Source organism: Sus scrofa, chromosome 3 (assembly GCF_000003025.6).
Source record: "Sus scrofa isolate TJ Tabasco breed Duroc chromosome 3, Sscrofa11.1, whole genome shotgun sequence".
In the NCBI taxonomy this organism is placed as follows: Eukaryota; Metazoa; Chordata; class Mammalia; order Artiodactyla; family Suidae; genus Sus; species Sus scrofa.
The window spans coordinates 13,560,725-13,583,897 of record NC_010445.4 but is presented as its reverse complement, the minus strand read 5'-3'; the positions used below and the strand labels follow the sequence as shown (position 1 = coordinate 13,583,897).

The following is a 23,173-nucleotide window of genomic DNA, read 5'->3' as shown; positions in this document are numbered from 1 at the left end:
AGAGAACTGGCCCCTCTGGTGGTCACACATATTTTATTGCACATCTTACTGATAAAACTGATTCAGGCCAAGAGAGCCCACAACTGCCCCCCAACAACATGCAATTCCAGGTTCGGGACTGAAACCCTGTGTCCCCACTGACCTTTAGGGTAACTGTGTATCAACTTTCAGCTCCTCCCAAACACTTCCAACAGAAGCTCCCACACCTTAGAATATCTCAGTCCCCTCCCTAATGTCTCCTTCCTGCTCTCTAAAAAGCTCTGTAACCAACATGGAAATGTATCCCCAGCTTTTTTCAGTTATAGGGGAAGGAAGACAGCATTAGGAGTACCCCTGGATTATTACCCTTTACAATCTTGGGGAGCAGACCACATGAATAGCTTCTATAGAGAAAATAAAAAATAAAGGCAAGGCGTGCAGTTCCCTGAACACGTAGCTTGGTCCTGGGCACCTGAGAAAACACAGTGAAGGAGAACTGACACGCCCTCCTTCAGACTGAGGGTCTCTACCCAGACTGCACAATACAACCCCCTGGGAGCTTTTAAAAGTTCTGATGATGGAGTGGGGGCTCCCTCCACCCTCCCTTGGGTGCGGGGACTTTTTTTAAGTTCCCCAGGGGATTCTGATGTGCAGCGAAGGCTTACAGCTGACTAGCTTCCTCCTCAGACAATACACACTAAAAATAGCCCAATTTTTCAAAGGTGTGGTAAAGTGCTAAGGTTTGTTAAAGCTGGTGGTGGGTCCAAGGGTACTGGTTACGTTATACTTTATATTATTCCATATTTATAAAATATTTCATAGTCCTATATACATACATACACACATTTTTTACACAAATATATTTTAAAGCAAGCACACCATATATTGGTCCTCAAAAAGCACAGGTACTAAAAACCTGATTTTATACACTAAGGAGTATTGGTGGTGGTGGTATTGGTGGTACTGGTGATATGTGGGGCATTGAGGTGGGGGGATGGCTTTTACTCCACTGGGGAGAAAAAAATAATCAATACTAATTCAACTGGGTCTGCTGACTTGAAAACACGGGCCTGAATTCTGTAAGACTTCACAGTATAAAAATGCCCCAGTCAAATTCAGTGTAGAAAGACCAAAAGGTATCTGTTTAACCAACAAGCCACCTAGATTCAGCAGAGTTGCCAGGACAAAGCCAGAACAGCAGTGAAATCCTTTATATAATCAAACACTGAAGTGAGTTGTGACAAGACAGTGTTACTCCCGGGGCTCAGCTCTAGAGACATCCTATTAAAATGGGGATAGGGAGAGCTTATTCCAAAGAAAGCTGACCCAAAAACAAGTCCACCTGCCTCCTCTTCATCAGGGAGGCAGTGTAGGCCCTGAAATCAGACATTCTGGGCTCAGATTCTGGCTCTACACGACCGCTGGGAAGTTCTTTAATGTCTCTGAACCTTAGTTTCATCATCTCTAAAATGAGGCTAATGATGCTCCCTGCTTCACTGGGATGTGGTGAGGAGTAACTGTGATAAGGTCCGGGTCCCACAGCCATCACACGTACTGAGCCCTCGGTAAATGCCAGCCCACATTCCCACTGTTGTTGCTGTTATTATTAAAATTATTACCCAAATGGTGATGAATTCTGCCCTAAAGAATAGGGCTAGTTTCCAATTTGTGGTGACTGAGCCCTGGAATTCTGTATATTCCTGAAAGCTGTCTTTTGGGAGAACCACATCCATAAGAACAGGAGGAGGCACAAATCTTCTGGTCTCCAAAAGACGTCCAATAGCTCCTACGGTGGAGAGTAGTGGCAGCGAGGTACAATGGGAGGCTCCCGTAAGGGAATTTACAAGTGAGTGTTTTTTGGTTTGTTTGAGGCTGCACCCATGGCATGGGGAAGTTCCCAGGCCAGGGATCGAACCCACACCACAGCAGCAACCCAAGCACCAGCAGTGACCATGCCAGATCCTTAACCCGCTGCACCTTAAGGGAACGCCAACATGTGAGTTTTAAATACAGTCTTGTTTTAACATCAGCTGGGTGATCTTGGGGACGTTCAAAGATTTTTATCAACTGGGAAATGAGGGCTTTGGACAGTTCTCAGCTGTTTTTATGTGTTTGTGGGCCACACCCTACACATACGGAAGTTTCGAAGCTGGGGATCAAACCCAGGCCACAGCAGTGACCTGAGCCACTGCAGTGACAACACTGGATCCTTCGCCCACTGCACCACAAGGGAACTCCCAGTTCTCAACTGTTTTTAAACTTCAAAAAAATCACGTGGGTTTAAAAGTCAAAGTTCCTACAGGTGCCCCCGCCCCCCCATAGCTGCCCCTCTCCTCCTCACTCACTCCATTCTGCCACCTGCAGTTACTTACAAACCAAGCCACTCCTTCCTCAAACCCTTCACCCTTACTCTTCCCTCCCCTTGAGGGCTCAGTTCCTGACTATTCGCACTGCTTGCTCCCTCATTTCCTCCAGGCTTCTGCTCAAATACCTCCACCTCGAAGAGGCCTCACCTAAACCACCTCTATAAAAGTGCACATCTGCACCCACGTATCAGATTCTATCACATCCCTATTCTGCTTTTAAAAATCTTGCTACTCCTCAACACACTACGCATCTGTTTATAACTTACAGCACGTCCTCATTCCTGCTAGAATACATACCCTGTGACAGCAGGAATCTATTTCTTTTACTCATTGCAGCATCCTCTGTGCCTAGAACAGTGCCTCCCTGGCTCATAGAAGTGACTGATAAATATTTACTGAATGAAAGCATAGAAGTCAGATATCTATTTCTTCCCAAAGAGGCAAAGAGAATCTTACCCTTAATAAGGTGGAGCTCTGGTTGAAAGAGGTCAGGGCCTCCCCTCAGCTGACTCAGTGTCCTCTGAAGTGCCCCCAAACCACTGTCACTTACTGCTCAGAAAGTCACTTACTGCTCAGAAAGTCTCCAAGTCCATGCTATTTCTGCTAGACGCCAAAGATAAACATTAAATTTAATAAACTTTCCATTCCGTGATTTCACTTATTATTCACTGGCACCTGCATAAATTACCCTGAAAATTCAAAGCGTATCATGTCCCTGAACTGTTACATCCCTAAAATATCTACAACCAAACAGTAGGCATGTCCGGATGGCCCCAAACAAAAACAACACAACACAAAACACCCGCACAGGGTGGGGTAGAGGGGAGGCAGAGGTCTCTTTCCACACCCTGTTACGTGCTCTCTGGGCGTCTGGGACCTACCACTGAGCCTCTAGGCTGCAAAAATTTCACTGCTTCTAAGCAGTTAAGGAAAAAGGCAGATCCACATGGAGACAGATGTTATACCTTGGTGGATATAAATCTGGGCAACATGGTAGCCACCTGGTGACTTCCTGACTCTACTTCTTAGTCTCTTTTTACACCTAAATGACCTCCTGCCTCAGTCTGCTTCGGACTTATATTCAGGAAAACACAGGTTCAGAGAGTATCATGTCCTAGAGAAGACCTGTGCACAAGGCATGAACGAGTGGGAGAAAAACGCCAGAAAAGCCAGCTGACTACAATATCGTGATGAGATGTTACACACAGCGAAAGGACCGCCTCAAAACTGCAGGAAAGATATGAAACATACTCTGCAAACAACTAAAGAGCACCTTTGCAAATCTCTATCATCCAAGCCTCGCAGTGTTGAACTAAGCAAGCGTTATCGACTGAAAGCGTGGTGACCCACCTCTAACACTGTGATCTCATCCTTAAACTAAAGACAATTTAATGCCTTTGCATGTCCATATGTTTTCTAATGACGCCACTGCTGTCAGCATGTTACAAGAGGGCTTCTTAGAAGATGGAAGTAATGACAAAGCACATCATTGGGAAGGCAATTATACGCAGTCCTAACCATTTTACAATGGCCATATGGGCTGTATTTCAACAATGTAATTTCCCAATCATCCTGAGTATATATATGTCTCTGTCCTTAATCCCACATACGAAATGAAATAAGAGTACAGATGAAATATGGGCAGCTGATGTAAATATCTACAACAAGAATGATAAGGTAATGTTCACCTATGTTTAGGTGACTAGTAAACAAAGGAGACCCACTGCCCTTAAGGGAAACCGACACCCATCTCTACCAGTCCTAATAGAAAACATCACCCATAAGAGGGCTACTACAAACCCCCAGAGAGGCAAGGCACAACACAAGGAAAAGCTTAACATGCACAGTGTACAATCTGGAACAAGCCTTGGAGTAATAGAGAGTAATGTAGAACTCATATTGTACAAATATATAAAATTCAAGTATAAGAGATCACTTTTAAAACTCTGGACTTAAAGGTATAGTGCCAATACACTAGGTTTTTATAGTTAAACGGCAAAGGACGTGCTTTGACTTGGGTCTCCATTACAATCATAAATTCTTGTTGGAAGTTCCCATTGTGGCTCCGCGGAAACAAACCCAATAGTATGCATGAGGATGCAGGTTCAATCCCTGGCCTCGCTCAGTGGGTTAAGGATCTGGGGGTGCCCTGAACTGTGGGGTAGGTGGCAGATGCGGCTCAGATCTGGCATGGCTGTGACAGAGGCTGACAGCTGTAGCTTCGATTCGACCCCTAGCCTGGGAACTTCAATGTGCTGTGGATGCAGCCCTAAGACGCAAACAAACAATCTCTTGTTAAAATCTCTTGTTAAAATCTCTTGTTAAAAATGTGCTCACTGTGCTCTCTCCAACTGGGAAAAAAGGCAAGACTGCAGGTGTCAAAGCATGATGGTTCTCGGAAGAAACTGCCTCCTCCCTTCAAAAAGAAAGGGGCTCTTGACAGAAGTGTTTACCCTGACTGATGTTCATATTTACCCAGAAATCTTTTGAAATTTCAGGCCCAGTGAGGGTATTGCGTGTGCATGGGTGTATAGGCGTGTTATACTATTTCCTAATAGATGGTCATCAGCCAGGTCTAAATCCCAAAGTCCTAGAAGATGAACTGTGTGGAGGCACAATGTGACCCAGAGGAGATGAGGAGGGGGCTTCTCAAGAAGGTACAGTACCCTAATCACAGCTGGGACTTCATAAGAAGCAAATCTAACCGTCACCTTCATTAGCATACTCTTTGTAGCATAAACAAAACTCGACAGGGTGGAGTGGGGAGTAGGGGGAGAAGAATTTGCAAATGTGCTTAGAATAATCAAAGGAAACAATGAGAGGAAATAATGCACTATTTGTCACAGGTACCTTCGAGATAAAGACATCAAGAAAAGCAAGCAACTATTTAGTACCAGCATTCTTTCATTGGAAAGAATGGGGAACTTATTAGGTTAAAAAAGAAAAAAAAAAAAAAAAACACCCTAGCAAATAAGGTCTGTTTTAGTATGGAACGGATTGCCAAGAGAAGTACCACTTCCTAGAATACTTTAAAACCAGACAAAATCCTAGCAATCTGTAATAGAAAATAAGCCTACACCCACAGTGACCTGTTGAAAGAGTGCCAGTCCCTTTTCCAATTTACACTTCTGTTCCAGGGGGCTACTGAAAGAAATCAGTGAGATAAGCATGTGAAAGGACTAGGACAGCAGCTGGCACGGTTACCCTGAGTATTATGAGCCTGAGCCTTTGACAAAGGCTGAAAATCTACCTGAGTAATGTGACCTGGGAAAAGTCAGATTTTAATACGGGGGGGGGGCATGGGGGGGTGGAAACAAACAAGCAAAAACAGTAAAAGAGAGAAAAAGAGGGGAAAAAAAGTTAAACCAACAAATATGCTACAGATGTATGAGTGGCAGCCACCTATGGTAAGCTCCTGATCTTACAAAGAAAATAAAGAACATCCCAAAAGACAGTCAAGTACTCTCCCTTCCCTAAATCCTATGATTATACCTAGAAAATCCTTTGTAATCAAGACAGTTTTCCGCAGCAACAAAGAACAAATAAATGTGGTCTACCAGAGACTCATTTGGTGCACTCACAAAAATGAATCTGTATTAAAAGAAAAGTGGAAAGGGGTGAGGAGCACAAGCTTTGAGGTCAGGAGAAACCACTGCATTTTGTGCCTCTCTTGTACTGGACAACCTTGGGCAAGTTGACTTAACCTCTCTGAGCTCCAGTGTCTTTAACTGTGAAATAGGAATATCGTTCATTTTTCCACAGCATAACTCTTAATGAGACAATGAAAGCAAGATTCTAAGCACAATGGCTGGCACACTGTAAGTACTGAGCAAATAGTAGCCCCCTTTTCTAAAATCTCTCTCCATGGGATTTTTGTAGAAACAGATCAACTCTAAATAAGCACTGACGGAGTACTTACTATGCATGGATTCTGAGAGCCTCAAATACCCCAAGAAGGATATAGGAAGGGAGAGTACAGAGGCTAAAAGAATAGAGTGAAATAAAACAACACATTAGAAATATAGGAAGGTAACTCTGGCTCTCTTTTTCCAAATTTCCAGTTATATGCTCAAATGAAACACAATAAGCCATGACAGAGAATACACTAGACCACAAAAAATTTAATCGCACCTTAACTTCCCACCAGATCCCAAACAAACCCAGAGTACGCTGTGTTATGGTTAACACTTCAAAAACTCACTTAGGCTGGCCCCAAGATCTCAACCCATGGGAAAATCATTTCAAAAAGAGGAACTACTCTGAAAGCTAAGAAATAAAGCATCACTCTGACCTAATCTGTATCCCAGCATTGAGATTATCAATAAGTTTATGATTATTATTACTGTTCTTATTATCTGTGATTCTGGAAACAGAACTGCTGTAGACAGAATTAACTCTGGATTGAAATACAGATAAAGAATGGCTTTACTATAAAGGTTTGAAGTCTGAATGATCCAAAACACATCGCCAAAACATTTAACCATTTTTCTAAAGTGATCAAGGAGCTAGAAGTGTAGATACGCTTAGATAAAAAACAGTTTTGATACTTTCAGATATTACACGAGACTACCTCTAAACACAGGAAATATTTCTGGAATCACATTATATATTCAATACTTAAAAACAGTTAATTCCTTCAACTGAAGGTGACCTGGAACAATCTGGGCTATTTCTGTATTTATTAGACTAATCAAACTGATTTTAAAACAACCCAACTGTCTAATGCAGCAGGTTTTAACACTCAGGTGTGAAATCGCACCTCCAGCACACAGGCTGAATTATCCCCCAGCCTCTCACCTGTAATTATCATTTGCTCCCTCCCCAGGTGGCTCTTGGTATCTTCCTAGGCTCACATCTGTAAGTACAAACTCCCTCCGGGGCCTCATATGCTATGAAGGTAGGAAGGAGGACAAAAACAAACTTTATGCTGGCTTAGACAACATCTACTAAACACTTCTATTTTCAACACACAGCACATGGGCAATTTGATGAAATTAAAATACTCTTACATCACCACAGTTAACGGTAAGTATTTTTCAAATAAAAAGGGGAAATTTACTTCACAGTTCCTATAGAGGCCAGCTTCTTCCACTAAGGCCAAGTCCCAAAATTTAGCAAAAGATCTTTCATCAGTTGAGAGGGCGTAATTAGATGTTTTGATTAAAGCATTTTCCTCCCCTGGTTAACAAGATATAACAGATGTCACCGACTTCCCTAATAACAATACAGCCTTGTAGTTGGCATCTTTACAATTTTAAAACTAAACTGTCATATAGAAAAATTATAGCTAGGGTGTCTCTGTACAATCATGACTCTGAAGTGGTTATGACATGCCTGGACTCCCCAATGGAACAGATATGGAAATCATACTCCATATTCATAGCCGAAAGCCCTCCTCAGCACACACTGGAAAACCAACCTCTGAAATCTGAATGACGCGGGCTTATTCAAATCACCACCAATTATTCCTGGAAGCACCGACCAAGTAAAGTATGAAACCTGTACAGAAAATGCAAATCTCACAGTCACTTTCTTCCAGCAGCACATGCAGAAAAATGTCTTCAGGAAAAGCAATGCCCATCTAAAGAGACTCACTTTACCAAAATCCAAGGTTCTCTAAAGAGAGAAGAGCACCATACTTGATTTTTCTTTTAAAGCATATTTTTCACACTAAGATTCCCCTGGGGCCTTCATCCAATTTACAAAAATTCGATTTACACCAATTCTGTCAACATATCAGTCCGGGGTGTAACTAGAGACAGACCTGCATTTTAAGTAAGAGGCAGCCTCTCTGATTGAAGTTCAACTCAAATATCCTGGTTTAACAACTCCATTAATGACATGAAGCACAGATCTAAAGATTACTCAGCCCCTTGGTCAGTCGCATGTGTTATTTATAGGACAGTATATCAATCATGTCTTCCCGTTATTATTTCCTACTTTCTGGGTCTAAGCTATTTGGTCTGCCAAATTAATACATTCCATTGCTGCTGCAAATCTAAACAATGCTTGATAAAAGATTAATAAAATAGTTGGGTTCTCTGCAACCACATACACACCCAGAGAAATTCATCAATGTCTTTTTATTTGCATATTTGGCTGACTGCCCCCTGCAGCAAATATGTAAGGCACAATGCTCAGGTCTCCTGTTTTACGGTTTGTATTTAATTCAGGGTGTCAATCTGCTTCTGTTTTAATTACATCCATCTTGATATGTTATTACAATCTTATGAAAACTTCTTTTCATTATATGAATGGCTATAAATATATACACATGACAAACAGTTGTTATAAATTTTCTGGTTCAGCAGTCAACAGGCAAGATGCCTTAGCCAACACATCATGTGGATTTAATATTTTGAGTCTTTCTTCTTCAAAAGAAAAGTTTGGTTGAGTCTTCAACTCATCCATACTCCAAGGTTTACTTGTTTCAAATGCTCTGCTACCAATGTTGGTAAGTTGCTCTGAGTCTCTCTGAATTGCCAGGCTGAAGAAAATATTCTACCCCCCACCCCATTACTAAAATTTTAAGTGGGCCACATTAAGATCATCTTATATCCAAACAGTTATTTTATCTTTCCATTGGACAGTCAAGGATAAGAAAGCCTCTTATCATTACCCTAATATTTATTTTTTCTTTCACATTCTCATTAAGAGGGTGGGGAAGAGGGGTGTTAAAAAAGACTAATAGATCTGCAGAGAAAGGGCAATGATGAAAGGGAAAAGCAGAATGCTTTTAAAAGGTTCTTGATACTGAGTAATAATCAGAAGATTTATAAGAAAAAAACAGGAAGCTTTCTAATCATGGGTGATCATTCTCATTTGTAGTATTACCTCTGCTTAAACACACACACACACAAAATCCTTCCAAGGTTCTCAATCCTTGGGAATCCAAATGCTAAGGAGAAGCACACAGTCTCCTAGTTTCACTGGCTAACAGTGAGAGCCTCTAACCCCCAGAGTGATCTTAAGCAGGACAATTAACCCCTCTGGGCTGTGTTTTCATTTGCAAAATGAGAGGTAGAACTACAGCATTTCTAAAGACAACAGCTGTGCCTCTAATGCCACTCTTGGCTTAGAAAGCACAGCGGCCAACAATAGCGCGGGTGAAATGGATCAAAAGATTGCTCTGAAAAAGTTCAGGCCCTAACTTTGGAGTAACACCTCCTAAAGATGAAGCTCTGCTCATTAACCTCAAAACTGTAATTTTATACAAATAATCAAACTGATCAGCCTAACAAATGAGGAAGGAGCAAACTTGGCAATACACAGCCATGCACCATACCAAATGCTTGTTTCCCCTCTTGTTCCAGTGAAACTATAATTTCCCTTGAACTATATAAAATCATTTCTTAGAACAGCACAATCCAAGACCTTCATTACTTCTGCCAACTGAACATGTAGAGAGAGAATGAATGGGTGGAGCATTGGAATTTCTAGAATGTGGCCAGAAAACAAGTGATAATCTAATGTTCAACTATTGTTCCATCTACATTTTCATTGCCTTAGGGTTTTTTTTTTCCCCCTTGCTTAGTTTTTAACTTTGAAACACTATTCACTAAACCACCTTTAGCCAGTAGGCAGAACTGAACAGAGACCCTAGCAAACAAACCCCCCACCAAAAAAAAAGTCTACTTCAGTGCAACTACAGAGAAATCAATGGAATACTGGACTCTTAATTCCTCTTTTCAAAGTTCTCAGACATCACTGCCGTCAGAAACTCTGCAGAAACCTAAAGTGAGGTTGGTGGTGCTCTGCCACACCGTCAGGTAGGTGTGGAGACAAGGAAAACCACATCCCCACGTCCCTCAGGAATCATTACAACTTGACCATGGCTTTGACTTAAACCCTATCCCAGTTCAGTCTAAAAGTATCAGATTTCACCCATATGACCAAGAGTTGCAATCTGCCTGCACAGACTGTGCTTGGTTATCCAGTCCAGGTCATTTCAAAATGTTTCGGTTATTAGCCATCACACACAGTACCTGCAATTTGAAGGCTTTCTGCCAAAAATGAATCCCAACCTGTCTTAGCCACTGTCCTTTACTGACACACTCTGGGCTTTTCCCTTCTCCTCTTGTGACACCGTTTTACTGCACCTGGGTTTTCCAGGGCCCAGAGGGACGGCACCACGAGGTATCGGAGCGAGCCAAAACGACAAAATGTAAAAAACGTTTGTATGTAGTTGGTCATTTGCGGTATTTGTCCAGGCAAACTCTAACCAGAGCTCAGCTATGAATGAGAACTCAGAAGGATGTGCTGATAATAGCCCAGAAGACTGAGGCAAGCAATTTACCTTCACTGGGCTAATTTCAGAGTCCCGCAAACAGACTCTCAATGTTCAAATAATGCAGTTTAGAACTGCAAGTTTCTACATGTCATTCGGAATTTCCTAAATCCATCACCTTTTACTAACTGCATTCATAATTTTGACAGCTCTACTAATAAAGAGAGGAGAAAGAAGGGAGGGAAGTTGGGAGGGCGGAAGGGAGAGAAGCAGCGGGTGGTGGGGAATCTGCTGGATCTTAAGATGAGACTGACATATGCACTAGAAGGTGAAATAAACACCTATAAAGACAGCAGCAATACCCATGATTTCAGACTACAAGTCTCCCCTGCAAAGGACAGAATCAGAGACTGGAAAGGACAGACACACAGAAGACTATACTTGCTTAGTCCCTTCCTAAGCAAGCAAAGGAAGCCAGTCTAAGTGTCCCCGCCTCAGTTACTAACAGCATAAAGAGGACATATTCTTTGTGATCTTACAAAGACAAGCACTGACTGCATACGCCGCTACCTGCCAGGCTTATTAGAAGAAATGAAGGAAGAACACAGTTCAGATCTGGAAGAAGGAACACAAACGTAGGGTCTCACCAGCTTTAAATTCTATGCCCCACTTCTAGGAGAAAAAAAAAAATTGCATTCATCTATTCATGGAACAGGTACAGATTATGTAAACTCTTCTGACCCAACTAAATGTCCCTAACTAGGCTTTGATCCGCTCCTGCCTCAGGTTTCCCAAATTAATTTCCACCCAGCTCTTCCAAACTTCAATTATTTAGAGCTTTTAAATCTGATTTTTTTCAGAACTTCCTCAAATAAAGAGCTGCTATCCCATTACCAAGTTCTTTTTCCTAAGTCAACAAAACACTGTATTTAATCCTGAAAAAAAAGTGTTGTTTCTTGAGGGGAAAAAAAAAAATAGCATGAGGCAACTTTTTTAAAAAGTTAAACTACATTTAGTATATTAGTGTATTAGAGCATAGGGGTAAAATAAAATAAAATGTAAAAACACTAACCCACCATTCACCCTATGTACATACACCCCCTTCTTCCATCAAGAAGCGCTACAGACCTTCTGCCCAAAGGCTTCCAAACTTGGCAAGTGAAACATAAATTATTCTTTAACAACTATTATTTTCTCAGTTTGAGAACCTTATTTCTAATCCTAACACTCTCAAACTAAATAATCATTTATTTTTGACAGCATATAAAACTGTTGTATAGAAGAGTCTGAAAATCTCTTTATCACCCTCCTTGCTCCTCAAATCTCCTCGAATCATGGTAAATGCTGTCTTTTTTAACCCTTTTTCCATGGTGAAGGCTAGAGGAAAACACTGTCAGAAAGGCTCAAAAGCTAATCACTAACTTTGTGATTCTTTTTTAAATTTACTGATTCATTTATATCCTATTTCTTTCCTAAAAAGATCTAAAGCAGTTCATTTCAACAGCTAATACAAAGCACATGGAATCACCATATCGAAATCTTCGACCTCATCTCACATAAATACTTCTGAAGTGACGCTCGGCCTTGAACAGTGACATACTGAAATTCAGTAAGTACAGTAAAATATCTGAATTCACCACCAGGCACATAATTCACAGTCCTCTTTTTCTGTAAACTTTCTCACCACTTAGGAACTCCTTAGATCCTAAAGCTACACAGGTTGTCAAACATGAAATGCTTGAACTGACCCATTTACTCAGAAGTCCCATCTCAAACCTCCCAAGATAGAAAAGGAAAAATATAACAGAAACAAAGCTCTACAGCCTTCCCTGACTGCTGAACAGAAGGGTTCTGACCTTTCTTGAAGAAGCATTCATACATAAGCGAGCAAAAGGCAGATAATTTGAGACCTTTATTTTAACATCAGTGTCAACCTCCTTTCTCATCCAGCCTTTCTTTCTTTCTTCCTTCCTTCCTTTCTTCCTTCCTTCCTTTCTTCCTTTCTTTCTTTCTTTCTTTCCTGGCTTGCTAAAAGGCAGCAATACAGGAAACCAGGAAACCAGAAGAAAACAAGAGAAGATAAAACTCCCTGGCTAGAAAGAAGCTTGGTGGTATCAGACTTGGGGTGCTATCACACTGAAAGAACTTAATGAGAATCACTCACCAATACTCACCTCATGGTGGGGTTGCTAACAATCAATGTAAGGGCTGACACCAGGCAGGGAAAGGGAGCAGGATGAGAAGTGGACTAATCATGGTTATTTTCATCTTACACTCCCCTTGCCACTCCCACTTAAGCAGCAGCCTCCATTCCCACTTGAAACCTCTGTTCCTGTTTGGTTTTGTCTTTTTTTCCAAGTTGTCTACCATCAGCTCACGTACCCTACATGCAGAGATTACCAAGTCCCAAATTTGGAAGAGACACTTAAGATCTTTTCCAGTATCTCCCATACTAGGTTATGGATTATGAATTACAATGCCAAGAAGGAAGGTGCCTTGTGGTCAAATAAATTAGGAAATAAGGTGCATCACATCTCCTTATCCGATATTCAAAACTCACATACACATTAATATAAGACTTCTAATTCTGGCAGAACACATCATCCATTTAATTTTGTGTGGTCCATCAAGTTCCAAAACTCTCTGAGAGGAGATCACATTATTTGGGTCTAGAACACAACCTAGGAATGTATGCTCCCTTACAGCTTTGCTCTAGAACTACTCTAACCCTCTCAACCAGTGGAAAAAGAACACATTGCTTTTAGAGGGTGCCTTCCAGGTCACTCAACAACTTAGGACAGCCAAGCCTGGAATGCGGGTCCTCACTGGTCTCCTGACTCCCCATCTTTACTTACACAATTCTGTTCTCATTTCCACCAGCCCTTCCTTGCCCCACAATTCTAATCACTCATCTGATTTCTGTGCCCTCTTTGCCATTCCCTCCTCTCAGAAACCCCCCCACCCCTACTCCCTCCCTACCTATCCACATCACTACAACCTTCTAGGTCCCATAGGCTCCAGGAAGCCTTCTCAAAACACTTCAGCCTATCCCACTATTCATTCTCTGAAAGCCTATTACACTTGATATTAGGCATTCGAGTGTCTGTTTCAAAATTATTTTATAGCTGCTAGACAAGTTTATCAACTAAACGGCACACTCCCTCAAGACAGTATATATATTTTAGGTTCCTCTATACACTTTCTAATGCTGTGCACATACCAAACACTATAAATATTTGCTGACTGATATAAGGAACATGATTAATGCTGTTTTTTAAACAACTGAGGGGAAAAAAAAGTGAGATTTGACCACAGTAAATTATTAGAGCCTACTGACCTGTCATGTTATAAGTACATCAAATGCTATGCAGCCAGCCTACTTATGCTACCAATGTGTGGGCAAGCCCTGAAACAGCCAGGAAACGAAGCCCACATGAAAGTCTTGGTTTGATCCTCTATCCACCAGAAATGAGTCTGCCTTCATTTTCACAAGCCTGAAAAGCTCCAACTGGCCTCCTATTTGCTAATCCCACAATTTCATCTTTGTTTCCCCCGGTCAGTTGTACAAAAGGAGGCTGCCCTAAGAACCCAGTGCACAGCAGCAGAGCGAGGGGGGAAATAATAGTCAAATTTTCAGCCATGGTGCTCACATGGCTTCCTAGTCAAGACTACATAGAAAGAAATGCAAATAACAACAGAAAGGCACATCAGGTTATACTGACAGTAGTAGAACCCCAGCATACCCATTTATAGTTCGTTTGCTGGAAACTACTTTTTAAGGAGGCTTGTTATCAGGGGATATTCACTCTCACTCAAAGACTATCCGACTATCCCAATAAACAATACCAAATCCAAATGGTAATTCTGCTTCTCAAATGCATAATGAAAAGAACACCATGTTCAACTTTAGCCTCCTCACTTACCCTCTCATCTTCTATCATGAGGCTCTTCACAATCACATACTTGAACTTCAGGGCACAATTACTCAAGATAAGTGTCCCTGCAGAATATGAAACTACCTCAGCCAGTTCCACTGCCTAGAAAGTGTGGGACGTCTCAAACTATGTCCAGCGCTTTCATCACTTTAAATAAAAATCCAACAAGAGAGGAAAGATAATCAACATAAAAACACAGATTTTTCATTAGGCAGGTTTCTTACTTTTCCTCCAGTACTATGAGTTAAACCATAGTTAGCGGGGAAGAATTTATACCAGCACATTTCATTATGAGTTAGGAGCCTCTTTTTTAAAAGGGAAGTCAGAATCAGTTACTCGGGACAAAAGTATGGAGTCAAATGATGTGTCCATTAACACCCAAAGTCTACACTTCACAGTTTGCTACTGCTCTGAACCCACATAAGCTTAAGAGCCTAGCCCTGCAAGCCAGTATTTCTAGTTTCTCATCACAACATACTAAGCAGCAAACTCGATGATACATGGTGACAAGTAATTTCCTTTCTAGACACAAAAACATAGATTTTTAAGATAAGAATTATTATAGATGCTAAGAGTTAACATTTACAAGCACTCCTGTAACATACATTTCTGTCTCAAGTTCATAGTTTAGTTGCCTGTTTCCTAATAAGCCCTCATATTTCCTGGTGATCGTTCAGGAAATCTTCCAAAGTGAGTACAGTGGGGCACCAGAGGCTTTACCTCAATGATCACCACACACATGTTTCTGGCCATCCAGCACAGACCCAAATGTGATACACAGCAAACAGATCCACCTTGTCCCACAAAACCAGACATACATGACAGTTTTTATTTCTCATTGTATGTTTTTAATCTGAAAAGCTTATTTATGGGAAAGCTCTACAAAAACTGGGACTCCTAAATGTGAACACTGACAGGATACTGGATGATATTCGGGAAATGTTGCTAATTTACCAAGTTTCTTGTTTGTTTGTTTTCTGAGCCATTATCACTTAAAAATACATAATATCTCACATCACATCAGGGAGGAGGGGATGACTAGATGGGATATCAATGAGTTGACAATGAGTTGACAATCGTTGAACCTTGGTGATCGGTACATTGGGACTTGTTATTCTGTTCTCTGTACTTCCGTAAATTTTCTATGAAGTTTTAAAGAAACTTTATACCCATGCAAAGATATGGGAATGATATTCAGGTATGAAGGCAGGGTGATTTCAGCTCACCAAAGTAACCTGGGTTCTGAATCCAGAAAAGGGAAAGAAAAATAATCACAGCAAGGAAAGAAATGGTATTAACGGTACACTTTGACCTTGTTCTTTTAAAATGTAAAGGTTTTTACACTCAAAAGAAACTAAAATGGGCATGTTTTTGCTCAAAAGCCAAATGGATAGATATACACATACAAGCCCAGCCAAATACTTATTAAAAGTAAAACAATCAAAAACAACTGCGTAAGTTCTAACTCTGCCTGGCCTTCAAAAATGTTCATGGGAACCTGCAGGCCCCTCTTGCTTACTTACTGACAGGGGCCACATAGCAGCCCAGGATAACCATGCAGGAAGCAAAACCACTTGTAAGCAACTCTTACAAATACTGTCCTAAACCAACCACAGAGAGCAATGGTAAACCAAATTCTAGGCAGCATTTTCTAATTTATGTACTAGGACACACGCTGCCATTTCAAGTCTTATTTTAAAACAAGAGAGAGGCAGAGAGAAAGAAAGAGGTCACACTCTACAGTACACTCCCACCTTGGCAAAGTTGAAGCCACAGTTAGAATTATCCTAATAAGTGGTGAGCCTCAACACTCAAAAGAATTGTGTAAGATCCATTTTAGCCAATAAAGCACCAGTTCTAGAACCAAAGGATAACTGATTCAATCACCAACATCAAAATCTATGGCCACTAATACCACCACCTTCCCTTCCTCCCCAACCACTGGCCACCATCCACCACCATCACCACCAGCAGCCCAACCAAAAAAGCAGTTCAAACAGAAAAGAACAACCTGACAAGAAGGCTTCCTTTTTAAAAATTTTTAAACCTGACACCCAAACACACACACACACACACACACACACACACACACGCACGCACACACAGAGCAACCTAAACCTGTACAGTTACTGCCACGTGATATTTAAGCTGTCATTAACAAAGCTTGCATTTGAGCATTGCAAACTGTACTATAATAACAGCAAAAACCAAAAGAAAGGGAAAAGTTTCTTTCAGGAACCTCAAACCATCACATCAGGTGCAGGAAAGGCTAGAAACCAACTCCTATCTTGGTTTTGTGCTTAAGAAAGCCGGACCAACTCTGCAGAATCTCAAAGCGCTCTGTGTGTGTGGAGTGTTGGGGGTGGGGAGAGGAAGGTGGGGGAAAGAAAAAGGGGGTGACATTTATGGACACCAGTAACTGATGCCAGCACCAAAACAGACCCGTCCAGGTAAACAGAGTTTCCCTCTGACCCCTGGACAATCTCCCTCTATCTGTGCCCCCCCCACCCCAAAGAACAGGTTAGCTAGCAGGAAAATGTGCATTTGGAAATCAACGCTGCAGGTGCCCAAGGAATAAAGAAAGACATACATAGATATACACACACAAAGCCAATCAGCAAAAAAAAAAATGAAAACACGCAAAAAAAAAAAAAAAAAAAGGAAAAGGAAAAGGAGAGGGACAATTGGGTGACAAGCCCTTCAAATACCAGCTAGGATTTTATTCTTTCCTCCCACTAGCCCTCCCTGGTGTACCTTTTTCTGTCCTTTAACGGAATTACTCATGTACACACACATGTGCATATGTATGTGTATAGATAATAGTACAATTAACCCTTTCTGTAATAGAGCCCCGTTCGGAATACAGAAAGATATTCCATCCTTTCCTCTCCTCCCTCCCCTCCTCCCTCCTTTCTCCCAACCAGGAGAAAACGCCCCCTTCCCCAGCCTTACCCAAAAAGAAAAAAGAAAAAAAAAAAGAAATAAGAAATAAGGAAGGAAAGAAAAGAAAAGAAAGAAGAGAAGAAAAAAGGGGGGGAAAAGGCAGGAGATGGGGGCAAAGAACCACAAAACCCCATCAGTCTCCGGTCCCGAGGACACCCAGGAAAGGTCTATACTACACAGACACACACATAGGGACATATGGCTCTGTAGAAAGCACACAGAGAACCGTCCACAGGCGCCCCAAACCCAGCAAAGAGACTTCCACCAGCCAAGAAGCCATGATTGGGGAGGGAGAGGAGGAAGGAGTAGGGGCAGAGCTCTCCGTGAAGGGGGGCGCATTGTTGTGATGCCTGAACCCCTTTCTTTCTGCCCATCTGCTGCGGAGGGGGTGCAGGGAGGGGGCGCAGGGGGAAGGCGAGCGAGAACGAGGAAACCAGGAGACCAGGCACGGCTTGGCGATTCCCTCCTGCTGCCTGTCTGCCCGCGCCCCCAGCTCCCCCCCCCCAACAATAAGACCTCAGCCCAGACAGACAGCCAGCCAGACCGACGGGAGCGCGACGGGGGAGGTAGCAGGCCGGGCACGGCCGGGCACAGCCGGGCGGTGGGGGGTGGGGGTCGTGCCTATAAAGGGAAACCGGGGCGAGGGGGGTCCCCCTTACCTCCAGCGCTTCAAAAGTGACAAAGCTGGTCATGGCAAATCCATCAATGATGTCCTCTTCGGCCGAGGTGGACTCTCTCCGCTTCCTCCGCGGGGGTCTGGGCCGGGACGGGGCGGAGGACGGGGGCTTCCCATTGTCTTCCTTGTCGGAGCCCGACGACGAGGCGAGCGAGGGCGCCCGGGTCCGGCCGGCCCCGCCGCCGCCGGCCGCGCCGGCCCCCAGCCCGCCCCGGGAGCGCCTCTCCCGGTCTCGCTGCGACCGCGACCGCCGCTTTTTGCGGAGTCCATGGCCCCGCGTCGGGCCATCCATGGCTCTGCCGCGCCGGGGTCTCCCCGCTCGCCGCCTGCCCGCCACAGGCTCCGGCCGCGGCCGCACAAAAAAATTGACACCAACCCCTCCCTCCCCCTTCTCGGCTTCCCTCCGCCCCGAGGAGGGCGCGGGGGAGACGGCGGCCGAAAGAAGGGAGAGAGGGGAAGAAAGAGAGGAGAAAGAAAAGGGGGAAGGGGCGGAGAGAGGGAGGAGGGACGGGAGCGAGGGCGAGAGGCGAGGAGCCCAAGTGCGGGGCTGCCCACAGCACCGAGGGTCGGAGATTCCTGTGAGCAGCGCCGAGCAAAGTAATGGCTGAACACACAGGTCTCCTTTAGAGGGGAAAAAAAAATAACTCACCAAGCAGGCAATAAATCAGAATAGCGGAATGCTTTGATCAAGAGACTGGGAGGCTCCGGGGAGCCCTCCCCGCGGCCATTCTCCGCCGCGCCCCCCGCCCCCCGAAAACGCCTGGGCCCCCCCCGATTCCAAATCGGGTCCGAAAAGGTCGCGGGAAAGTGGGGGCAATGAACTTCACCCGCCCCTCGCGCAGGAAAACACCCCCGCCGCCTCTCACACACGCCTCAGAGAAAACTCACTCCCAGGCTCCAAAATTTTTAAGAAATGCAGCCAGGGGAGGCCAAGGCTTCCGAGCGACCTGAGAGGAACGAGACCCCCCAGAGAGGGAAGCATAATAATGAAATAATTAGGAGGGGAAGAGGGCGAAACTGGAAGAGGTGGAGGAGAAGGGAGGTGGAGGAAGGGAAGGAGGATGCTGGAGCAGTTGTGGGGTTTGCTTTTAGGGCTTGGAGGGGGGAGGAGAGGGAGATGAAAGAAGAGAGGCAGCAGCCCCTGACGCTGCCACCCGCCCCCCCTCCTCAAAAAATATCTTTTCCAGTCCCAGAGAAGAGGTCACCCTTCCTCAAAAAAGGGAGGGGGCGAGTCAGTCGACGAGGAAAGCAGAAAGAAATCTCCAGCGGGAGAGACACCGGTGTGCCGCCGCCGCTGCCTCTTCTCTTCGCCCAGCCGAGAAACGCGGCCAAGAAGCGCCGGGAACGCCGCTCTCGCCGCCGCCGCTAACGCTGCCGCCACCGCTAGAGCCCCGAGCCGGAGGGTGCACGGCGTGTCCCCGGGCGGCTGCAGCGGGAGCCCGGGCACGGCCCCATCCTCCGCCCGCCTGCCTCGCTCAGCTCCCGCTCCTCCCCCTCCGCGGCCAGCCCACCGCCGCCGCCGCCCGCCTCAGCCCAGCCCCGCGCCCGCCCGCGCGCGCCGCGAGCACGCGCACCGCCCTCCCCGCGCCTCTCCCGGCGCGCGCTCCCGCCCCCGCGGCCCCGGCCCGCTGGATCACGTGGCCGGCCGGGCTCCCTCCTCCCCCGCCCCCTCCCCAGTTGTAGAATGTGTAGAAAGCAAAAGGCTGGGGGCTGGCCGCGCTCGCGAGCCCAGGGCATGCGCGCTGGGGCGGCCGGGCCTGCGCACTGGGGGCGGAGGGGAGCGGGGAGTGGGAGAAAGGGGGGCAGGCGGGGGCGTGGAGGGGGCCGCCCGCGTGGGGTCTGCTGTGGCCCGCCAGAGTTGGCGCGTGAGGGTGTGGAAACCTCGGCACGATCCCACTAGTCGCAGAAAAGGGGCTTGTGGGCCACTGTCCCCTTTCTGCTCCACGCACCTAGCTCCGCGCCCCCCGCACCCTTCTCGGGACACTTATCCTTGGACCCCCTACCCTGGGACAGCTGGAGGCACCCCGGCCGCCTTCTCGGGAGGTCCCCAGGGTATTTTCCTTGGCGACCTGTGCAAGGAGAGAAGGAGGGATTTCAGGGAAAGGATACAAGAGCGGGGGCACTTCCCCGGTAAATGAGGGGGGGCGCGACAGCAGGCGAAAGAAAAGGCAGCGGTGCCAAAGCGCTGGCCTCAGCCCCTGGAGGGCACCGGGAGGCCCCAAGGCAGAGTTGGAAACTTTTCTTCCACGTGGTAGCACAACGCGTGGCCGAGTGACCCCGCACTAGAATGACCTCCGAGCCTCCAAGCAGGGGCCCTTGAAACGCGCAAGAGGCTTGGAAACAGGGAGCGCGCGCGTCCAAGGCCGAACTTGAACTTAGGCGGCAGCCGCCAGGAGCGAGGAGGGGAAACTGAAGGGGCCGGGACTGCCCTAGACCAGGGACACAGTAGACCCTCAAAACGCAGACTCTGCCACCGAAGGCTTCTTTTATTTGAGCGGAGAGAGGGTTTCCCTGCTTTTCCTATCCCTGCTCCTCCTCCCGCCGCAGTGTAGCTAGTGCTTATAAAAAGTTAAGAGTTGACTGCAGCCCAAAATCGATCAACAAATGCGACCAGCCTCTCCGGGTAAAATAGCTGTATGCTTTTCAGGGCACTGGAATTTCTGATATGGATCAGAAAGATGCCAACAGCCCTTTCTCACCAGCAACCTGTTAGCTACCCGCTTCAGTTTATGTCCAGGTAGGTAAAAACTGCTGCATATCACCCCTAACCCCCAGTACCCTCCACTTGGGAAAGAAAGGGGTTATGAACTGACATTTTTCAATTGCCCACAATAAATCAGTCACCCTTCTAGACGCTTTGTACATAATTTCTCCTTTTTAAAATCTAAATTTGCACTTCTATTGGTACAACTGTAAGGAGGCGGAAAAGAAAAAGTAAATAGGTAAAAATCTGACCTAGCCAAAATTCTTTCACTCATTTCTCTTTTTTTTAGGGCCACACCCGAGGCATATGGAAGTTCCCAGGCTAGGGGTCAAACCAGGCCTACACCACAGCCACAGCAGTGCCAGATCCCCAGATCAGAGGTGTGTCTGAGACCTATACCACTGCTCACCCCAACACTAATCTCAACCCACTGAGCAGGGTCAGGGATTAAACCTGCATCCCCATGGATACTAGTCAGGTTTGTTACCGCTGAGCCACAGTGGGAACTCCCATTCATGTCTTCATTTAACACTTATTAGTTAAATGAAGTGTTAACCGTTCCTGCTATGTACCAGGCACGGTTCTAGGTACTAGAAATACAGTGGTCCACCAAACAGAGAATCTTGGATCTTAATGTTCTAGTAGGCAAGCCTCGCACATCTTGCATTTAGAACAGTTTAATGATTGGTCATTCCCTTAAGTCACACGTGTTCAGTGTCCCCATTTCCAGATCCCAGGGCTGGATCTAAACTGAGGTTGGGGATGGGCTGGGAGGATGATGGGCACCAAAAAGCAAGAGCAAAGAGGAGCAGCCACTAAACCATGAATGAGACTTGAACTTTTTGTAAGTTCAGAGAATAAAGCATTTCACCTCAGGCAAGACTGTTAAATGACTAGTTTTCTCATCTGTAATTCAAAGAAGTTCAGTTAAATGTTCAGAAAGTCCCCTTTCAGGTCTACCACTGGCCTTCTCAAAAGATGACATATTTTCAAGTAGATTGTGGGCTTCATTTCTTGAAACTAGTAACTGGTAGATGGGATCTGATGCAATTTATTAGGAACACCGTGCCACCTTCCAAAATTAACCTGTCCAAGATTAACTAAGCCTGCTGCCCCTGGAGCCATTAACTAAAACAGTACTTTTGTACAGAATGTAACTTCTGTGATAACTTTGAGGAATTGTCCCAGCAGCTGCTGAAATCCACCCTGAGGTTATCAAGCTCATGCCTCCAAAAACAGAAAAAAAAAAAGAGAAGAAATGCAAGGTCTTGTAATTTAAAGCAAGTTTCTGGACTCATTTTTAGGATTTTTAAGAATGTAGAACATAAATACTGATCAATTTCAAGGAAACTAGGAACTAATGTATAATTATAGTCACTTTTCAACAACTTTGTGGGTTGGGTTGAGGAAGGTGTGAAATTGGCAAATATAATAAAAAGTATAACATTAGTGACGTTCCAGAGTAGCCCTTGGCAGTCCTGTCTTTAAAGAGTAATGTCTGGTAGGGGAAAAAATGGATGGTAATGCACTGCATCCAAGAACCTTGCCTCTGGCAAGAGTAATTTGCAAATGCATTTTGGGATAATGTTTAAATGATTTTTTTTTTCAGGGTCCAAGTGTAGTGCTCGCTGGAATTGGTAATGCCTTTTGGGTCATAGTCTCAGTTTTCTTCCATCGGAGAATTAAAATTGTTTGTGGGAGTTCGCATTGTGGCTCAGCAGTTAACAAACCCAACTAGTATCCATGAGGACTCAGGTTCGATCCCTGGCCTCACTCAGAGGTTTAAGGATCCAGCGTTGCCATGAGCTGTGGTGTATGTTGCAGACTTGGCTTGGATCCTGTGTTGCTGTGGCTGTGGTATAGGCCAGCAGGTGCATCTCCAATTTGACCCCTACCTGGGAACCTCCATATGCTGTGGGTGCAGCCCTAAAAGACAAGAAAAAAAAATTGTTTGTTGATTATATTGCCCATATTTGTTTCTAATTCTCCAGATTGTCTATGTGGTGAGAGCTGGTGATTAAAAACCACCATATAATAAGCTAAGCACTTACTATCAACTAGCATTGTTCTAAATTGCATTAAAATAAATATCTCATTTAATGCTCATAAATTTTGAGAAAGGTTTTATTATACCTATTTTACAGGTATGTAAACTGAGGGTTAAGAAGTTCAAGCATAGTTGGCATAGCTGTTCCATGGTGAGCTGAATTTGGTCTTAGTAGCTCCAAAACTTATTCTCATAATGGTTATGCTGAAATGCCTTCCTCAAAAGAATTCCTCAAGAGATCAAATGCTATGTATATTGTACAACCACTTTGGAAAATCGAAATATCTACTAAAGTT

At 44.6% G+C, this 23,173-nt stretch overlaps 1 protein-coding gene across 1 annotated transcript in view; it reads right to left on the bottom strand.

Moving 5' to 3' along the window:
• AUTS2 (AUTS2, activator of transcription and developmental regulator) overlaps positions 1-18,459 on the bottom strand; it is a 1,228,927-nt gene extending 1,210,468 nt beyond the window's left edge. Inside the window, 1 exon segment of the mRNA NM_001246269.1 lies at positions 18,110-18,459. Within this exon segment, the coding sequence (NP_001233198.1) occupies positions 18,110-18,418 (309 nt within the window). The 5' untranslated portion in view covers positions 18,419-18,459.